Below are 16798 nucleotides of genomic sequence, written 5' to 3' on the forward strand. Positions count from 1 at the left end.
CAGTATATCTAAGGGATCGGCATCCCTGGGGGCTCAGTGGTAAAGAATTTGCCTGCCATGTAGGAGACCCAGGTTCAATCCATGGGTTAGGAAGATCCCCTGGAATAGGGCATGGCAACCCACTCCACTACTGTTTCCTAGAGAATCCCATGGACAGAGGAGCCTGACAGGCTGCAGTTCATGGGGCTGCAGAGAATCAGACATGGCTGTAGTGACCAAGCAGCAGCAGCAGCATACCTGAGGGATATGATAAATTTCCAACAATAGTAGTAACTCATTAAGGCTACATTTTCTGGAAAATATATGAACAGGCCACCCTTTGTCCATTTGTATTAGGGGCTCATTGAGCTGGAGCAGGTAGTTTCATACTTAACCAGATGAAAATTGTTATAGTCTTGGCAGAAAAGACAGTTCCAAGTATAGTACAATGTCCTGTCCATGTTAACCTAACGTCTGAATCCTATGGATTTATAGGCGACATTGGGATAGGAGAAGGGGAGCAGAAGGAACTGTTTTAACAGTGACTCAAAGGAAACTAGGAATCAACAGCATTTGGGGTGGGAAGGGGCTCTCTAACAGAGTGACTTCCAAGTCCTCAGTAAGAAGAAGTCACGTGTTTTTTCTGCATCTTGCAGAATGGTGCTCACCTTCGATATGGTAGGGGCTGCAGCCCCCCAGCTATGCAGGAACAGTGATGCCCAGCAGACGGGGGAAGATGCAGAGCAGTGGGGTGGCTTGGAAGAAGTGTCCTTGTTCAGTGAGTACATGTGAAGCATGATGGGAGCTTCTAGAAACACTGGCAAAATGGAACTTAAAATGGGAGGCTGAGGTCCATATAAGCATGTGGGACAGAGCCCCCAGCAGTACCTGGTTGATTATTGTTAGGGTGACCTCATTACATGCATAAATTGTGTAGGGGTTCAGATGATTAGCCAGGGATCTCAGGGTAAGCTACATAGACCAAAGCAAGCTTGCACCAAGCTAGGTCTGGTGACTTTGGTTTTGTAAAGATGGAGGAATTGGGTGATGGGGCAATGGGAGAGGGTGATTTGTTTTCAGGAGAGGAAGCAACTTGAAAAAAGATCCAAGTGGGCAAGAAGCATTTTGGCAGAAGCTGTGTCTGCCTAAAGGAAGATAGGGGGAGCTACAGCTGCAAAAGATGGACAGAATCTGACCATGTTGGACCTAAAATATAAGACTTAGAACTTTGGACTTTGCTTCATAGGATATGGGGAACCCTTGAAAGTTTTTTTTTTTTAGCATGGTGATGTTATGATTAGATTGTTTATTACAGAGAAAATAATTTAGCAGCTGAGTGTAGAACAAAATATCCTGAGAAAAGACTAGAAGCCAGACCAGCTTTGCTGCCCTCAGGAAGGGTGAGTTGCTACCTGGACCTGGAGTGAGGGTTGGGAGTAAAGGTAAAGCAAAGATTTGAGAGCTGGCAAGAGTGGAACTAATAGCACTTCTGAAGGATGGTTGCAGAGGTGGGAAAGAAGGAAAGGAAAAGTGTGAAAGACAGGGGCTGGTACTCAGGGAAGCAATGAAGGAAAGGAGAGAGACTAGGGAGAAAGGCGAGAGAAATGGGAGACAGAAAGAGAGCCAGAGACAGACAGACAGACTCCTCTTCCCTCTCAGATAGAGGAGAGGGAAGAAAGACACAGATAATACCCAGTTTTGAAGCCAGTAGCTGGTGCAGTCAGTGGTGAGAACTTTAACAGAAATAGGGAAACACTCAGAAAAATCTGTTTACTTCAGTTTACTTTAATCCAGGTCTTGGAATCATCACCTCATTAGGACTGTGCATTGAAACTGAAGGCCAATGGCTAAATTTGTTCTGATTGTGACCCTTCTCTGGTACTTACTGGGAGAACTGTGGGCAGCAAAACAAGTGTCCTTGATGAGACCATCCTACTGTTAAATGATAAACTATCCCTGTTGCTAGGAGACATATTCCACCATCTTCTGCTGAAGAAGAGAGATGCCTAACTTCTAATCAGGTCAGCTATTGTTCAGAAAGGACTTCTAATTCAACCCAAGACAGATTTTGCTCAATTTTAGATTGTTTTTGGAGAGACAGCAATTCCCTGACTCCCTCCTCAGCCCCTGCCAGGGCAGCAACATCCACAGCCATCCCAGGTGGGTCTATGCCTGTGTCACAGATGCAGCTGTGGAAGCAGCTGGTCCACTTGTTCAATGCTCGCAGCCTCACATATCACCATACCACTTCCAAGAGATAGATTCAAAGCCTGAATTTAGAGAAATGGCTAGAAATCATCTGCAGGGGAAAATGCAGGCCTTTCTTTCACATTATTGAGAGAGAGACGGGAAGGAGGAAAGAGAGGAGAGAGAAAGTACACTGTGGTAACATGAATAGGAAAAAAGAAATTTCCACTTATGCTTTATCTATGGCTCACATTTTGACCATTTCATAATCATTCTTTCGTATGCTTTGTGGAAGAGACGTATTAAGGGATTTGAAAAACTCATTTACTATCCTGGCATTCTGTTGATAAGAAATTTACCCTTTTGTTTTCCCCAGAAAAAAATCTAACAACTCTGGACTGTTGACAAACATTCCCTTTTGCGGTCGCAACTCGTCTTGAAGCCAAAATGAGGTAATCAAAATTTTATAAGTAAAAAAAAAAAAAAAATTTCTAAGTAAATATGTAATTGCCCTAATTTGCATATTATTTGCATGACTAGGGTTGCAGGGATTTTTCTCCTCCTTCTGTGGCAGAAACCCAACCACAGGACCTTCTTGGATTTCAACTTGTATCTAATTTCCTGCCTTAGACACACAGTGCTAAGAGAATTTTCCCGGACATTTAATCTGACCCTTACCCACCCCACCCCCCATGATCTCTCAGTCTTCCTATTATAAGCAAATTGAAATACTCAAACTTCATCCTGCACCATAGCAGGAAATCTATTCTCTTCCAGAATATTCCAGAAGACTCTGGAAAGTGATTTCTTACTGCGTAGCGATAGCTTCTGAAGGCTTCTGCTTCTCTCTCCTGGCTTTGCTCTAAGAATACAATTTCTCCTTCATTTCCTAAGGAACTGCTAATACAGTCTAAACTGCATGTTTAATCAGTTTACTAAAGATGAAGATAGTAAAGAGAATTAAAAAGCAGAAAACAAAAATGTAAAGCTCTCAAATATCATAGTCCTATCCAGTTATCCTGTTTCATAAGTCCTTCTTTACCTTTCTTCCTTGGGTTCTGGCTTGTTGCTAATTGTTTCACTCACATCTTTGCTCTTCTCTCCAAATCCCCAGCTACTAAATTGCAGTGGAAAATGAAAATCCATTAACTAAGGCAATTAACAAAAATCTAATGCTTCTCCAGATACTTATCCACAACTTTCGGCTTAAGGAAGAGTGCTTTTTACTTTGTTAAGATGATTTTCGCCTCCTTTTGTTTTTTTAGAATAGTTTTCCACATTTCAAGTTAGTGGAATGCCTTATCATAGACAATCAAAAATTCCTTTAAAGTCTTTCTTTAAGAAGAGATGTGGGCATGCTCAGTCTCTTCAGTCATGTCTGGCTTTTTGCGACCCCATGGACTGTAACCTGCCAGGCTCCTCTGTCCATGGAATTCTCCAGGCAAGAATACTGGAGTGGGTTGCCATGCTCTCTTCCAGGGGATCTTCCCAACCCAGATACCAAACCTGTGTCTCCTGCATCTCCTGCATTGGCAGGCAGATTCTTTACCCCTGAGGCTCTGGGGAAGCCCTAAAAAAGAGGTATTACCCTCTACATGTGTATCAACCACTCCCACCTAACAACAACCACAGTCTGTAGGCAGATTTTTGTTCTCCAAACAGAACCATTCTGAAATATATACTTCTCTGCTGTCCTCAATATCCTTATTTCTATTTAGTGGAACAGAGGGGGAAAAAGAATGCCTATCTCTGGAATTAGAGAACCCATGAAGGAAAAAACAGCCAATAAAGAAGTTAATTATAAATATTATTCAAACTCTTTAAACTATGTGAAGGAAGATGATGTAATGGGAAAACTACATGCTTGGGGTTCTGGCAGATGACAGACCTGCATTCAAATCCAAGTCTAAGAACTGTTTGCTCTGTATTCTTGGGCAAGTTACTAACTTTTGTAAAATAGCAGTAAACGTGCCTGCAACATGGGTTGTTGTGAAAATTGAGAAATGTATGAAGCACTTGGAATCTAATAAGGGGCTCGGGAAATAGTCCTTCTTGTCCCACTTCTCAGACCAGTAAACTGCTATTGTTAGTCAATATATTAACTGGTGCCTTAAATGCCTTGGATTATTAACCAATGAAATAAACTGTTCCATTAGTCAGTTTAGAAGCCCAGCCCAGTCAGACTCTCACCTATTCTCCACTCTTCCTGTTCTTTTACTCTCTTTCCCATCCCGCCTCTGTTCTTTCTACTCTCCACCCCTTTCTCCTCACTCTCATTTGCTTCTTGCTGTGTAATGGCAAACTGTCTATTGTACGGTGCCAAAATAGAGTTAGGTGCTTATTCTAATTATTGAATAACATCTTATATTCCCTCCTTTTCTTAATTCAAGAAAAGTTGTCTTTAAAGTTGTCTAGGAAGCATAGAGTATAAACTGGCTTTAAGTGTGCTCAGTTGCTCAGTTGTCTGACTGCTTGTGACCCCATGGACTGTAGATTGCCAGGCTCCTCCAACCATGGGATTTCCCAAGCAAGAATACTGGAGTGGGTTGCCATTTCCTACTCCGGGGGATCGTCCCAACTCAGGGATTGAACCCAAGTCTCTTGTGTCTCCTGCATTTACCACTGAATCTCCTGGGAAGAACCACCTGATCTGAGCTGATTTGGGGAGGTGGGGATGGAAGATTCTGGTCCTCAATAACAAAGAGATTCCTTACCCTGGTTTCAACCACTTTGCTTCGTATTTTATTATTATATGCTCAGTAGTTACACATCTGCAGATATTGTAGAATGAACAAACAGGAAATCATAATTTTTCTGCCATCACCCATCCAGGTGTTGAAAACCTAGGAGTCATCCTTGACACCTCACTTTCTTTCCTACCCCACAGCCTTTTGGCTTTACCTTCAAGATAGATTCTGTGTCTACTCACTTTCCCTCATGTCCAGGGCCACTACGCTAGCTTCCTGGATTTCTCAAAAAGCCTCTTACTAATTGCTTTGTGCCTACCTGCCAGCCCCCCAGAAGTCTCCAGACTAGGGAGGATGTGCAAACCAGCCAGAGTAGGGTTGATAGATTTAGCAAATAAAAACACAGAACACGCAAATAAAAAGTAATTTAAGATTATCAAGTACTTTTCAGTTGTATAAAATGTTATTAAAATTATTTTTATACTGAAAAATTATTCATTGTTTACCTGAAACTCAAATTTAACTGGGTATCCTGTATTTCTTTTTGGCAATCCTAAATTATAATCATTTCTTTAAAAATATAGATGATGAGATGGAATGAAAATAATAGAGTGTGAAAATGATAATTACTTATAGAATTACAGGGATTAGAAATATCTGATGGCCAGCCTGTGGATTAAGAACTCTCTCTCCCAAATATTTTTTAGCCACATGTACTATGTACTGTACTCTATAAATGAGAGCTGTGGTCAATCTAGAGAGATGAATCTCTACAAGAATTTTTACCTACTAGATTTGCAACAGTAAAACAGCCCAAGAACCCTGCACATAGGCACATTCATATAGGTGCATTATGTACATTTTTTTAGAAATAAATTCTATTTTGGAATATTTTAGATGCAAAAAAAGTTACAAAGATAGTACAGAGAGTTCTGGAATATCCTTCACCTACTTTTCCCCAGTGCTAACATTTTGCATAATCATGATACTTTTGTCGTAAGTTGCTTTCACTAGCATCCTGTTTCTGTCCCTAGATACAACGCAGGACCCTATGTTGTGTTTAGTTGTCGTGTCTTCTTAAACTCCTCTAGTCTGTGCTAGGTTCTTAATCTTTTCTTGTTGTTCCGTGACATTGATAGTTGTGAAGAATATCAGGAGATGGTTTTAACAAAAATTTCCCTCTCCACTTCCGGATAAACACCTGGTTTAGAATCACAGAGATGGAAGGGGGAAAAGCATAGAGGTTTAACGTTAGGACATCTAAGTTCTGATTCTGCATTATTTAATTCCTTCAGCACTGGAGAAAAAAGTGCTGAAGGAATTATATAATTATAAATATATAAATTTATAATTATATAATTATAAAAAGTCTCACTTTCTTTATCTGTTTTAAAGTGGGCATATTGTTACCTTTCTCCCTGGGTTTTATAAAGTTTAAATGAGATAATGTTCAGGAAAGAGATTTATGGTGAAGCATCAAATATATGATCATCAAAAGGAAATTTATATTTCTAATGTCTGAGTTTTCCTATCCTGCAGATTTGTATAAAGTGGAGGTGGAAACCAATAACATTCTATTCCAGGAATTTTCAAATAAAATTCTCAGAAGGCTCTCCAAAAGAAAAAAGTGAAAGCATAAATCAGATCATACCAATCCACCAATGATGTTCCACTGTTTTCTAAATAAAGGCCAAACTCTTTGCCAAGGTTTTTCTAGACTGACACCATCTATGCCTCTGGCCTCAGACCTGTCATTTGCTCACTCTGCTCATCGAGCTGGCCCTCTTCCTGTTCTTACATCCAGTCAAGCCCACTGAATCTGCCATATCCTTTGCCTGGAATTCTCTTCCTTAGACCGTTACCTGCTGGCTCCTCCTTTCAGTCAGACCTTGACTCATGTGTCTACTCTTTGGTGGGTCTTCACTGTCCTCTCAGTCTAAAGCATGCCCTCCATCAATCCCTGTCACATCACTTGGTATTTATTTATTTATCTGACTGCACCAGGTCTTAGTTACTGCATGTGGAATCTAGTTTCCTGACCAAGGATCAAACCCAGGGCCGTCCTGCATTGGGAGTGTGGAGTCTTAGCCACTGGACCACAGGGAAGTCCCATATCATTTGGTTTTATTTTTCATAACACACACCCCATTCTGAGATTCTCTTGCCTGTTATCTGTCTCCTTTACTGAGCTGCATGAAGTCCGGGAATTTGTCCAGCCTTTTTCCTGTTTCATTCCCAGCAGCTAGAATAAATTCCCAGCTGATAGGTAGGTCCTCAATAAATACTTGTTGAACAAATGACTCTATAACTCTAGCTGAACAAAGAGGTAGGTCCATCCTACCTTGGTAACAGGTAACAGCAGGTAACTTGGTAACAGCAGCTTGGTAACACTGCTCTGTCAATCCATGTCACCAGTTCAGTTGGCACCTCTATGAAGACAGGCAGGCACAGTGGCCCAGAGAAGATGAGAGAAACTGCATTATTGCTTGTTGCATATTCTGCAGTATTGCATATTCTGTACTTTGTTGACTCAACTGCCTGCACTTACAGGCTATGAACAAAATTTCCACGATCCATCTTTAGGTGAAAAAAGCATGTTGCAAAGTTGTATATATAGTCTGACCCTTGTAATACTCATACACAATAAAAATTTGTTGAATGAATCATGTTTTTTCAAAAATGTGTTTATATACAAATGTCTGGAAAATGACCAGAAAAAACAAACAACCAAATGTAAAAAACAGTAAGTATTCTTGGGAATGAGATTGAGTAATACTTTTTTCCTTTGTATCTTTAAAATTTTTATATCATGAGAACAAAATTATAATAATTTCTATAATAAAAAATAGCAATAAAATTATTTCCATTTTTACAAGAAGAAAAAGGATTTACCTATAAGAAAATTGATATTTGAAATGAAGTACATGAAAAGATATGAACAGATGGTGGACAGAAAAGGAACTACAAATGACTTTCAAATATATGAAGATATGCTCATTCTCAAAGAAACATGAATTAAAACTACTCCAAGAAGTTTTTTTCACCTATTTGACAAAAATCCCAGCTCAATTATACAATCTGAATCAAAGCTTGATAATACATTGATTGTGGTTTATTAATCTTTTAGTCTTTTCTTACATCTCCAGGGCATTACCCAAATGGTTATTTCATTGCTACTTTTTCTTTTAACTCTAGAGAAGTGGTTCCTAAATGCTGTGTTTTAGAATCCCTTGGTGGGCATTTAGAAATCCTGGTGCTCTCATGAAAAGATGTTCAGCATCACTAATTATTAGAGAAATGCAAATCAAAACTACAGTGAGGTACCACCTCATACCAGTCAGAATGGCCATCATTAAGTAACAAATGCTGGAGAAGGTGTGGAGAAAGGGGAACCCTCCTACACTGCTGGTGGGAATGTGAGTTAGTGCAGCCACTATGGAAATCAGTGTGGAGGTTCCTCAGAAAACTAAAAAGAGAAATACCATATGATCTAGGAACCCCACTCCTGGGCACACGCCTGGACAAAACTCTAATTCAAAATGATTCATGCACCCCTATGCTCATAGCAGCTCTAGTCACAATATTCAAGACACGGAAACAATCTAAATGTCCATTGACAGATGATAGTTGAAGACGGACATTTATACAACAGAATACTGCTCAGCCATAAAAAAAAGATGAAATAATGCCATTTGCCACAAGATGGATGCAACTGGAGATTACCATACTAAGTTAGGTGAGTCAGAAAGAGAAAGACAAATACCATATGATATCACTTATATGTGGAGTCTAAAATATGGCGCAAATGAACGTATCTACAAAACAGAAATAGACTCGGACATAGAGAACAGACTTGTGGCTGCCAAGGGGAGAAGGGGTGGGGGAAGGGAAGAGTAGGCATGTGGGACTAGCAGATGTAACTATTATATACAGGATGGATAAGCAAGATCCCACTCCATAGCACAGGGAACTATATTCAGTATCCTGTGCTAAACCATAACGGAAAAGAATATTAAAGAAAGAATGTCTATATGTGTATAACTGTGCCACTTTGTTGCATAGCAGAGATTGACACAACATTATAGATCAACTACAATAAAAAATTAAAAAAGAAGTCCCCGTGCCCACCTATACCAACTAAATCAATGTTTGGGGGAGTGGAAACCAGGCATAAATATTTTTTTGAAGATCTTCAGATTTCAATGTCCAGCAGTTTGGAACCCACGCTACAATGTTTCTAGTCCGTGCTCTCAGTATTGAGAGGAAGCCCTTAGTACTGAGCCCTCTTAATATTACTTTGCCAACCAAGGTCCGTCTAGTCAAGGCTATGGTTTTTCCTGTGGTCATGTATGGATGTGAGAGTTGGACTGTGAAGAAAGCTGAGTGCTGAAGAATTGATGCTTTTGAACTGTGGTGTTGGAGAAGACTCTTGAGAGTCCCTTGGACTGCAAGGAGATCCAACCAGTCCATTCTGAAGGAGATCAGCCCTGGGATTTCTTTGGAGGGAATGATGCTGAAGCTGAAGCTCCAGTACTTTGGCCACCTCATGCAAAGAGTTGACTCATTGGAAAAGACTCTGATGCTGGGAGGGATTGGGGGCAGGAGGAGAAGGGGACGACAGAAGATGAGATGGCTGGATGGCATCACTGACTCGATGAACATGAGTCTGAGTGAACTCCGGGAGTTGGTGATGGACAGGGAGGCCTGGCATGCTGTGATTCATGGGGTTGCAAAGAGTCAGACATGACTGAGCAACTGAACTGAACTGAACTGAAGGAAGCCCTCAGTATTGAGCAGCAAGACCACCTACATTGACAACTTACTGCCATCTCTGTTAACACGACAGCTATTCTTTCCAGGAAATTCTTGTCAGGGAAGAAAGAATAATAACTTTGCTATTTGCTTTTGTCCTGGCAAAATAGTTTGTTCATCTAGTCAAAGAGCTCACTTCTCAGAACAATAGACTGTTTACCTGGGCAAACAGTTCACTTGTCAAACAGCTGTGTACTTACCCAAGGCTTGACCGTCACCTTGCTGCATCCACCAGTACTAAACTACCATGTCATGAATCTTGCCCAGTCCCAATCAGATTCCCCCCTTAGAACTTCCTTAAACCACTTGAACTCAGACCCCCTAGACCCTGTAAATATGCTTTCCTTGGTGTTGCTTGACTAGCAGGTTTTTCTGTGGACATCCCTGGTGGCTCAGACAGTAAAGCGTCTGCCTATAATGTGGGGAGACCCAGGTTCGATCCCTGGGTCAGGAAGATCCCCTGGAGAAGGAAATGGCAACCCACTCCAGTAATCTTGCTTGGAAAATCCCATGGATGGAGGAGCTGGTAGGCTACAGTCCACAGGGTCGCCAAGAGTCAGACATGACTAAGCAACTTCACTCCACTTCTGTGGTCTTCAGAGAACTTAACTTCTGATAGTGTAACTTCACTGCCTTTTATCTTCACCTGCATTTCATTCCTGTGGGCTAGGAGGAAGAGCTTCCTGACCTCGATCATGTGAATCCCATCTTTTCCTATAAACCCCGACCCCCCAATCATTCTGATTTTTGGAACCTTCCCCTCTTTCTAGGAAAACCACTCCTGGGTTCCTTTACTCACACATTTGCAATACTTCTGACACCAAAAGTGGGGGTTTTCTACACAGCAAACAATTCTCTGCAACACCAGTTGTGCTGTGCTGTGCTTAGTCGCTCAGCTGTATCTGACTCTTTGCAACCCCATAGGCTGTAGCCTGCCAGGCTCTTCTGTCCATGAGAATTCTCCAGGAAAGAATACTGGAGTGGGTTGCCATGCCCCCCTCCAGGGGATCTTCCCAACCCAGGGATCAAACCCAGGTCTCCTGCATTGCAGGCAGATTCTTTACCATCTGAGCCACCAGGGAAGCCCAAGAATACTGGAGTGGGTTAGCCTAGCCCTTCTCCAGGGGAACTTCCCAACCCAGGAATCGAACCGGGGTCTCCTGCATTGCAGTTCTTTACCAGCTGAGCTACCCGGGATGCCCCACTTGGGTGTCCTATAATTCAGTTCTGACGCCATCTACCTGTAAGCATTTCAGTTCTACAAGGGATCCCTCACTTCAGACACCAGTCATGAGTCCTAGATGGTCACCTATCTATCATCTGACCAGCAAGCTATAAACCAGGGTTCCCATAACCCCCTACTTGGATTCAGTAATTTGCTAGACAAGATCACAAAATTCAGGGGAACACTTATGTTTACCAGTTTATTATAAAGGACATAATGAAGGATCCAGGTGAACAGCCAGATGAAGAGATACCTGGGGCAAGCTGCGTAGGAAGGGGCAAACCACTGCAGGCACTTCCTGACTGGGAAGTTCTCTGAAGCCCGTAATTCTGGGAATGTTCAGGAGGCTTCATCACATAGGCAGGATCAATTCTCCAGTCTCCTGTCCCTCTCCCCTTCCTAGAGGATAGAGGGTGGACGGAAAGTTCCAAGTTTCTCCTCACGGCTTGGTCTTTCTGATGACCAGCCCCCAACCTGAGGCTACCCAGGAGTCCACCAAGAATTGCCTCATTGGAACAAAAGACATTACTAGCACCCAGGAAATTCCAAGGGATTGAGGAACTCTGTGTCAAAAACTGGGGTCAAAGACCAATTAGTAGAACAAAGGATGTTTCTAGTGTTCTTACCACTTAGGAAATTCCAAGGATTTTAGAAATTTTGTGCCAGGAACCAGGGGCAGAGACAAACATACATACATATATATATATTTGTGTGTGTGTAAAATTATTTTCACAACCTCCCTCCTGACTCTTCCTGTCATCTGGTTTGCTAATATTTGCCAAATTGAAAAGATAATCATTTGACCTTGGTATCTCTTCTCACAATTATTTTCTGTCCATGTCCTTGAATGCATGAACTGTCACCATAGCATCACCTTCTTGGGCAGCTATGTCTCCTAGTTTTCTTTGCCTGACTCACCACACAGCTGAAACTTTTTCTTGCACATCTTACTAATGACCTCTTTATTGCCACATCTAATGGTCTTTCATCAGAGTTCCTTTTGATGACCCCACTAGATATGATTCTTACCTCATCTCTCCCTCTCCCTGTCATTGTTTTTTTTTTTTTTTTGCTTTCACGACATGTCACTTTCTCCATGTCACCACCTCACTTTCCTTCACTCACTTTCTCTCTCTCCCCCTTTTAGTTCCTCTTCCTTGCCCCAATTACCATCTGTGAGTATCCTCCAACACTCCAGTCAACTCACACGCCATCTCTGAAGGAAGAAACTCTTGTGACTTCAACCCTCACCTTTGAGAACAACTTCTACATCAGTAATTCAAGCACGGGATAGAGCAGGTACTTCACAAACACCCTTAAATTAATTATCAAGTAGCTGATGAAGATGAGCACATCATTTCCATGGAGTGTCTCATACATAGTACCAGCTGGAATTGGCAGCAGACTTCGTATCTGGACTGAGCAAGGATGTGTGCTCATCACTGAATGTGTCACCTGAAGCAGACTGTTCTAGTAGTTCTGTTGTATCTTGGAGACCTCATGACTCCATTCTCATGATTGTCAATCCATCCCAGCTGCAATGCCTACAGGACACCAGCCTAAGGTCTTTGGCCAGCCCTCAACATAATTGAGATGGAATTTACAAAAGGAAAATTGAGAAACACTCTCTTGAGGATGAGATCTCAGAGTAGCAAGTCTTCACTCTCCCTCTCCGTTGGGCTACAGGGGGAAACGCGTGTGATCTTTCTGGTGTAATGGAGACATGGTAACTATCTTGCCCTCTTGTAACTCTATCATAGGCACTGAATTAGAGGTGGAAGAGGGTGTGTTCATAAGTTATCCCTGAAATAGCTCCGGAGACATTCAGAACTGCCATTGACAAGTTATTGTTTATGATTTTTCTACCCAGTTGTTGTCTAACAAATATGTTTAAAGCAGCATTTTAATAGACACTGTACTAAGTGCTATGGGCTTCCCTGGTGGCTCAGTGGTAAAGAATCTGCCTGCCAAAGCAGGAGACTCAGATTTGATCCCTGGGTGGGGAAGATCCCCCTGGAGAAGGGAATAGCAACCCACTCCAGTATTCTTGCCTGGGAAATCCCATAGACAGAGGACCCTGGCAGGCTACAGTCCATGGGGTCACAAAGAGCCAGCCATGACTTAGCGACTAAATAACGACAACATACTAAGTGCTAGTGATACTTGTCCACTGCATCCAAAGAGCTCACACACACTCAGGTCCCCACACAACCACATTTACGCTGTGTAACATACAGTTAGACTTGAGATCAGGACAAAGGGCTATCATATTTGTCATAGTTTTGCAAGGTGTTTTCACATCCACTATCTCATTTAATATTCTTAACAGCCCAAGAAGATGGGCAGAGAAAATAGTGTCAATTCCATTTTATGGAAGAGGAGATCAAGACTTAAAAAGCATCACATGCAACGTACTGGTTTTAGCCTACGGTTGAGCCGGAACAGCAAGCCTGGTGGCCAAGTAGAATCCCCTGCTTTTGTCACTACCCCGTTCTGCCTTCCTACCTGTTTTTCCTCATCTGTATGAAGAAGGTGCTAGGCCGGTGTCTTTCTGCTATGGGCCTTCAACTATAAGACTCTCTGAGTCTATAACCAGGGCCCTCCTGCAAGGGAGCTCCCAGTCCAGGAGGGACAGTTGGACCAAAAAACTAACAACTTTGTTCCCCTGCTACCGCCTAGGGTTGTGTGAAGATTATAGTATATAATATACTAATCCAGTGCTTGTGTGTGTGTGTGTGTGTGTGTGTGTGTGTGTGAGATTGAGTAAAACTAGATGGAGTGGTACTTTGTAGGTACCACTTTGCAACAGGTATTTCTCTAGGTTCTCATTAGTTTTCCAGGTATCTGCCTCACTCAGGAGACTTTGGGGCAGGGATCATGTGATACCCACCATCACTAAGAATAGTGTCTTCTTTAAAAAAAAAATTATTATTTATTTTATTTTTGGTTGTGCTGGGTCTCACTGCTGCATGAGCTTTTCTCTATTTGCTGCGAGCAGAGCCCACTCTCTGGTTGTGGTGCGCAGGCTTCCCACCGCAGTGGTTTCTCTTGTTCCAGAGCATGGGCTCCAGGGCTTGGGGATTTCAGCAGTTGTGGCTCCCAGGCTCTGGAGCACAGGCTTAATGGTTGCGGTACACAGGCTTAGCTGCTCTGTGGCCTGTGGGATCCTCCTGGACCAGGGATCGAACCCATGTCTCCTGCATTGGCAGGCAGATTCTTTACCACTAAGCCACCAGGGAAGCTGCCTTCAACGGGGATTGTTGAAGAAACAATGGGTACATTAAGGCAGGTCCATCTTAGAAAGGGAGGTGGCTTGATCCATGTGCCAAATTCTCACCTCAACACACATTTTCCCGTTTCTCAAGATACCTAGTTTAGTATGCTTGGTGGGAACCCACCGTGGAAGTTTAACAACTGTAAAATGGGGTCAGGGGGCAGATTTTGAGTAGAGAGGAGGATGAAGAGGAAGAAGGAGGAAGAAAACAGGAGAGGATGGAGCTAGAGCATTCGAATGTGTAAAAATGCTTCTGTCTTCACAGACATTAAGTGCCAGGACTTCATCTGTCTTGCCATCCCCATATTTTGCCAGTTCTGCAACCGGAACTCCAGGTCTGCCATGGAGACAATCTCATGATGACATTACGTTCCAGGAAGTCTTGCTGAATGCACAGCAGCAGCAGCCCTGGCTCCCCCCGCATCTCTCTGGAAGCCTGCAATTTGTGTTGTTTTAGGCTCTGTGGCCCAAGAAGCATTATTAGATGGAAGTGTGCCATCTCCCCACCCCGGCTCCCAGTGCTGTCTTTGTGGCCAGTGAAGTAAATGCATCTTGTGCCTCTTAAGAAATGTGGGACAGGAGGTCGGGTGGAGCCCTGCCAGCATGACAGTGGAGGTGCGTCAGTGGCTCAGTGACAGGTGGCAGAGGCCAAGGGCTTGGGAATCACTTACAGTCACGGAGATTTCTTTCTCTTTCAGCCTTTGCCCTCTGATGGGAATGAAGCAGCAAGCCGCCAAGCCACACAACGGAAGCCTGAAATGAGATGACTTGGGCAATTTGCACAAGAGTTTCCTACTTTAAATAATTAGAGTCACTATCCCTGGGGGCATTTGCTTATTGGCTGCCTTAACAGTCTTCTTCTTCTTTTTTTTTTTTTTTAAAGCAAGTCTCTTAAAGATACTGCTCTTGATCTTACACGCACTTGCCAAGACTTGTCTTATTCTTATAGTACTGATGTTCTACTGTTCAAAAGTTAGGAAGGAGCTGATTCTGAGCTGGAAACAAGGGCAGCAGAAGATAGAGATAGTAGGCTCATTTTGTGCATGAGTCCCAGAGAGAGAGAGTGCCAGCCATTGCAGGAGGTGGGTTTGAGGGGTTGGATGTGCAAAATGAGGTCTAGCTGGCAGCCCCTGGGCAATCTGCTGACGGTGGGTTGGAAATGGCAACTGTTGAAAAACACCGCAAACTGAGGTTGTTTCTCATCTGAAACATGGCGTCTGCCCTGACTGTAAATGATCCCCACAGGGAACTAGGCAAGGGTGTGCTGGTAAATTGGCTCTTTGGAAAGAAAAAAAAGGAGGGTTGGTTTGTAACCTTAGTACATACTCTGACTCTGGCACATTTCCAGCTACCACGGTTAACCTGCCTGCCAAAATCCCGAATGTTTAACACTCCTCCCTCTGGAACTGGTACCAGAAGCTCCAGCCCGCCACTGGCTAAGAAACAAATTTCTACTTGCCACTCGCAGGCCAGCTGTGGGTCCACATGCAATACTCCCCGCTGCCCCAAATTAAAAAAAAAAAAAAAAGATTGGTTTCAGTTTTGCCACTTATTACATGTGTGCTTCTTGGCAAGGCTTTACTTTTTCCAAACATAGCTCTCTCCTTTGAAAAACAAGAGTTCAGATTATGCCATGTAGCATCTCTGCCAAGTTCACACCACTCTTCCCTAAGATCCACATCTTCTGTCTCATGTGCCATGCTTGGGTTAAGAGATTCTGCACCTGTGGCCTGAGCTGATTAAACAAATTGAATGGCCAGGGGCCAATCAGATCTCTTCCTTGATGATTAGCCCAGAGCAATCCCAAGCTTGAGTTTGTTAGTGGAGAGGCAGAGAGAGGGGGACCCAAACAGAGGAAGTCCTCTGCCACCTACCACATCCCTCAATCTATCTGCTCTTTGCTCTGATTGTTCAGCTTTGTCTTGGAGTCGTGGAGATACCCCAGTTGCTTCCAATAAACTTTCTTCTAGCTCTCAGGCTAGTGAGAGTAGGACTTTGTAAATTGTAAGTAATAGAGTTTTAGTGAGTGAAGTGAAGTCGCTCAGTCGTGTCCGACTCTTTGCAACCCCATGGACTATAGCCCACCAGGCTCCTTCCATCCATGGAATTTTCTAGGTAAGAGTACTGGAGTGGGTTGCTATTTCCTTCTCCAGGGGATCGGCAGAAATGATCTTCAAGGTGTTGTTTTTTTTTTTTTTGAGCTCTAATATTACACCAGTAGTTATCTAAGTATGGTCTTCCCACCAGCAGCATCAACATCACTTGGGAATTTATCAGAAATGCCCCACCCCAGACCTATTAAATCAGAAACTCTAAGGGGGGCATCCAGCAATTTGTGATTTTACAAGCCTTCCAGGTAATTCTGACATGTGATCAAGTTTTGCAAACTGCTGTATTTACTATTTTAAAGGGTTATGTTTTATGTAAGAAAGGGATTTTCATAACAAGTGCCACTATCTTTCTTTTCTAATTGAATTACTAGATTGAAGGTCAAAAGATGATTTTTATTAGTAAAAAAGTTAATGTAAAAAAATTATTAATTTTATTAAATCTTCACCCTAGCATATTTTTTCTTTTTATAAAGCCATGTAAAAATTTTATTTTATTAAGGTTTTTTTTTTTTTTGGCTGTGCC

The 16798-nt window shown here is 42.5% G+C and overlaps 1 protein-coding gene across 1 annotated transcript in view; it reads left to right on the plus strand.

The window, feature by feature from the left end:
- The window catches only part of TOMM7 (translocase of outer mitochondrial membrane 7), a 207085-nt gene extending 190806 nt beyond the window's left edge, over nucleotides 1-16279 (plus strand). The window contains exons 3-4 of the mRNA XM_070369746.1: nucleotides 2543-2618; nucleotides 14863-16279. Coding sequence (XP_070225847.1) covers nucleotides 2543-2606 — 64 coding nt within the window. The 3' untranslated portion in view covers nucleotides 2607-2618; nucleotides 14863-16279. The remainder of the gene's footprint in view (nucleotides 1-2542; nucleotides 2619-14862) is intronic.
- Nucleotides 16280-16798: the final 519 nt, after the last annotated feature.

This window comes from Bos mutus, chromosome 4 (assembly GCF_027580195.1).
Source record: "Bos mutus isolate GX-2022 chromosome 4, NWIPB_WYAK_1.1, whole genome shotgun sequence".
Lineage (NCBI taxonomy): Eukaryota > Metazoa > Chordata > Mammalia > Artiodactyla > Bovidae > Bos > Bos mutus.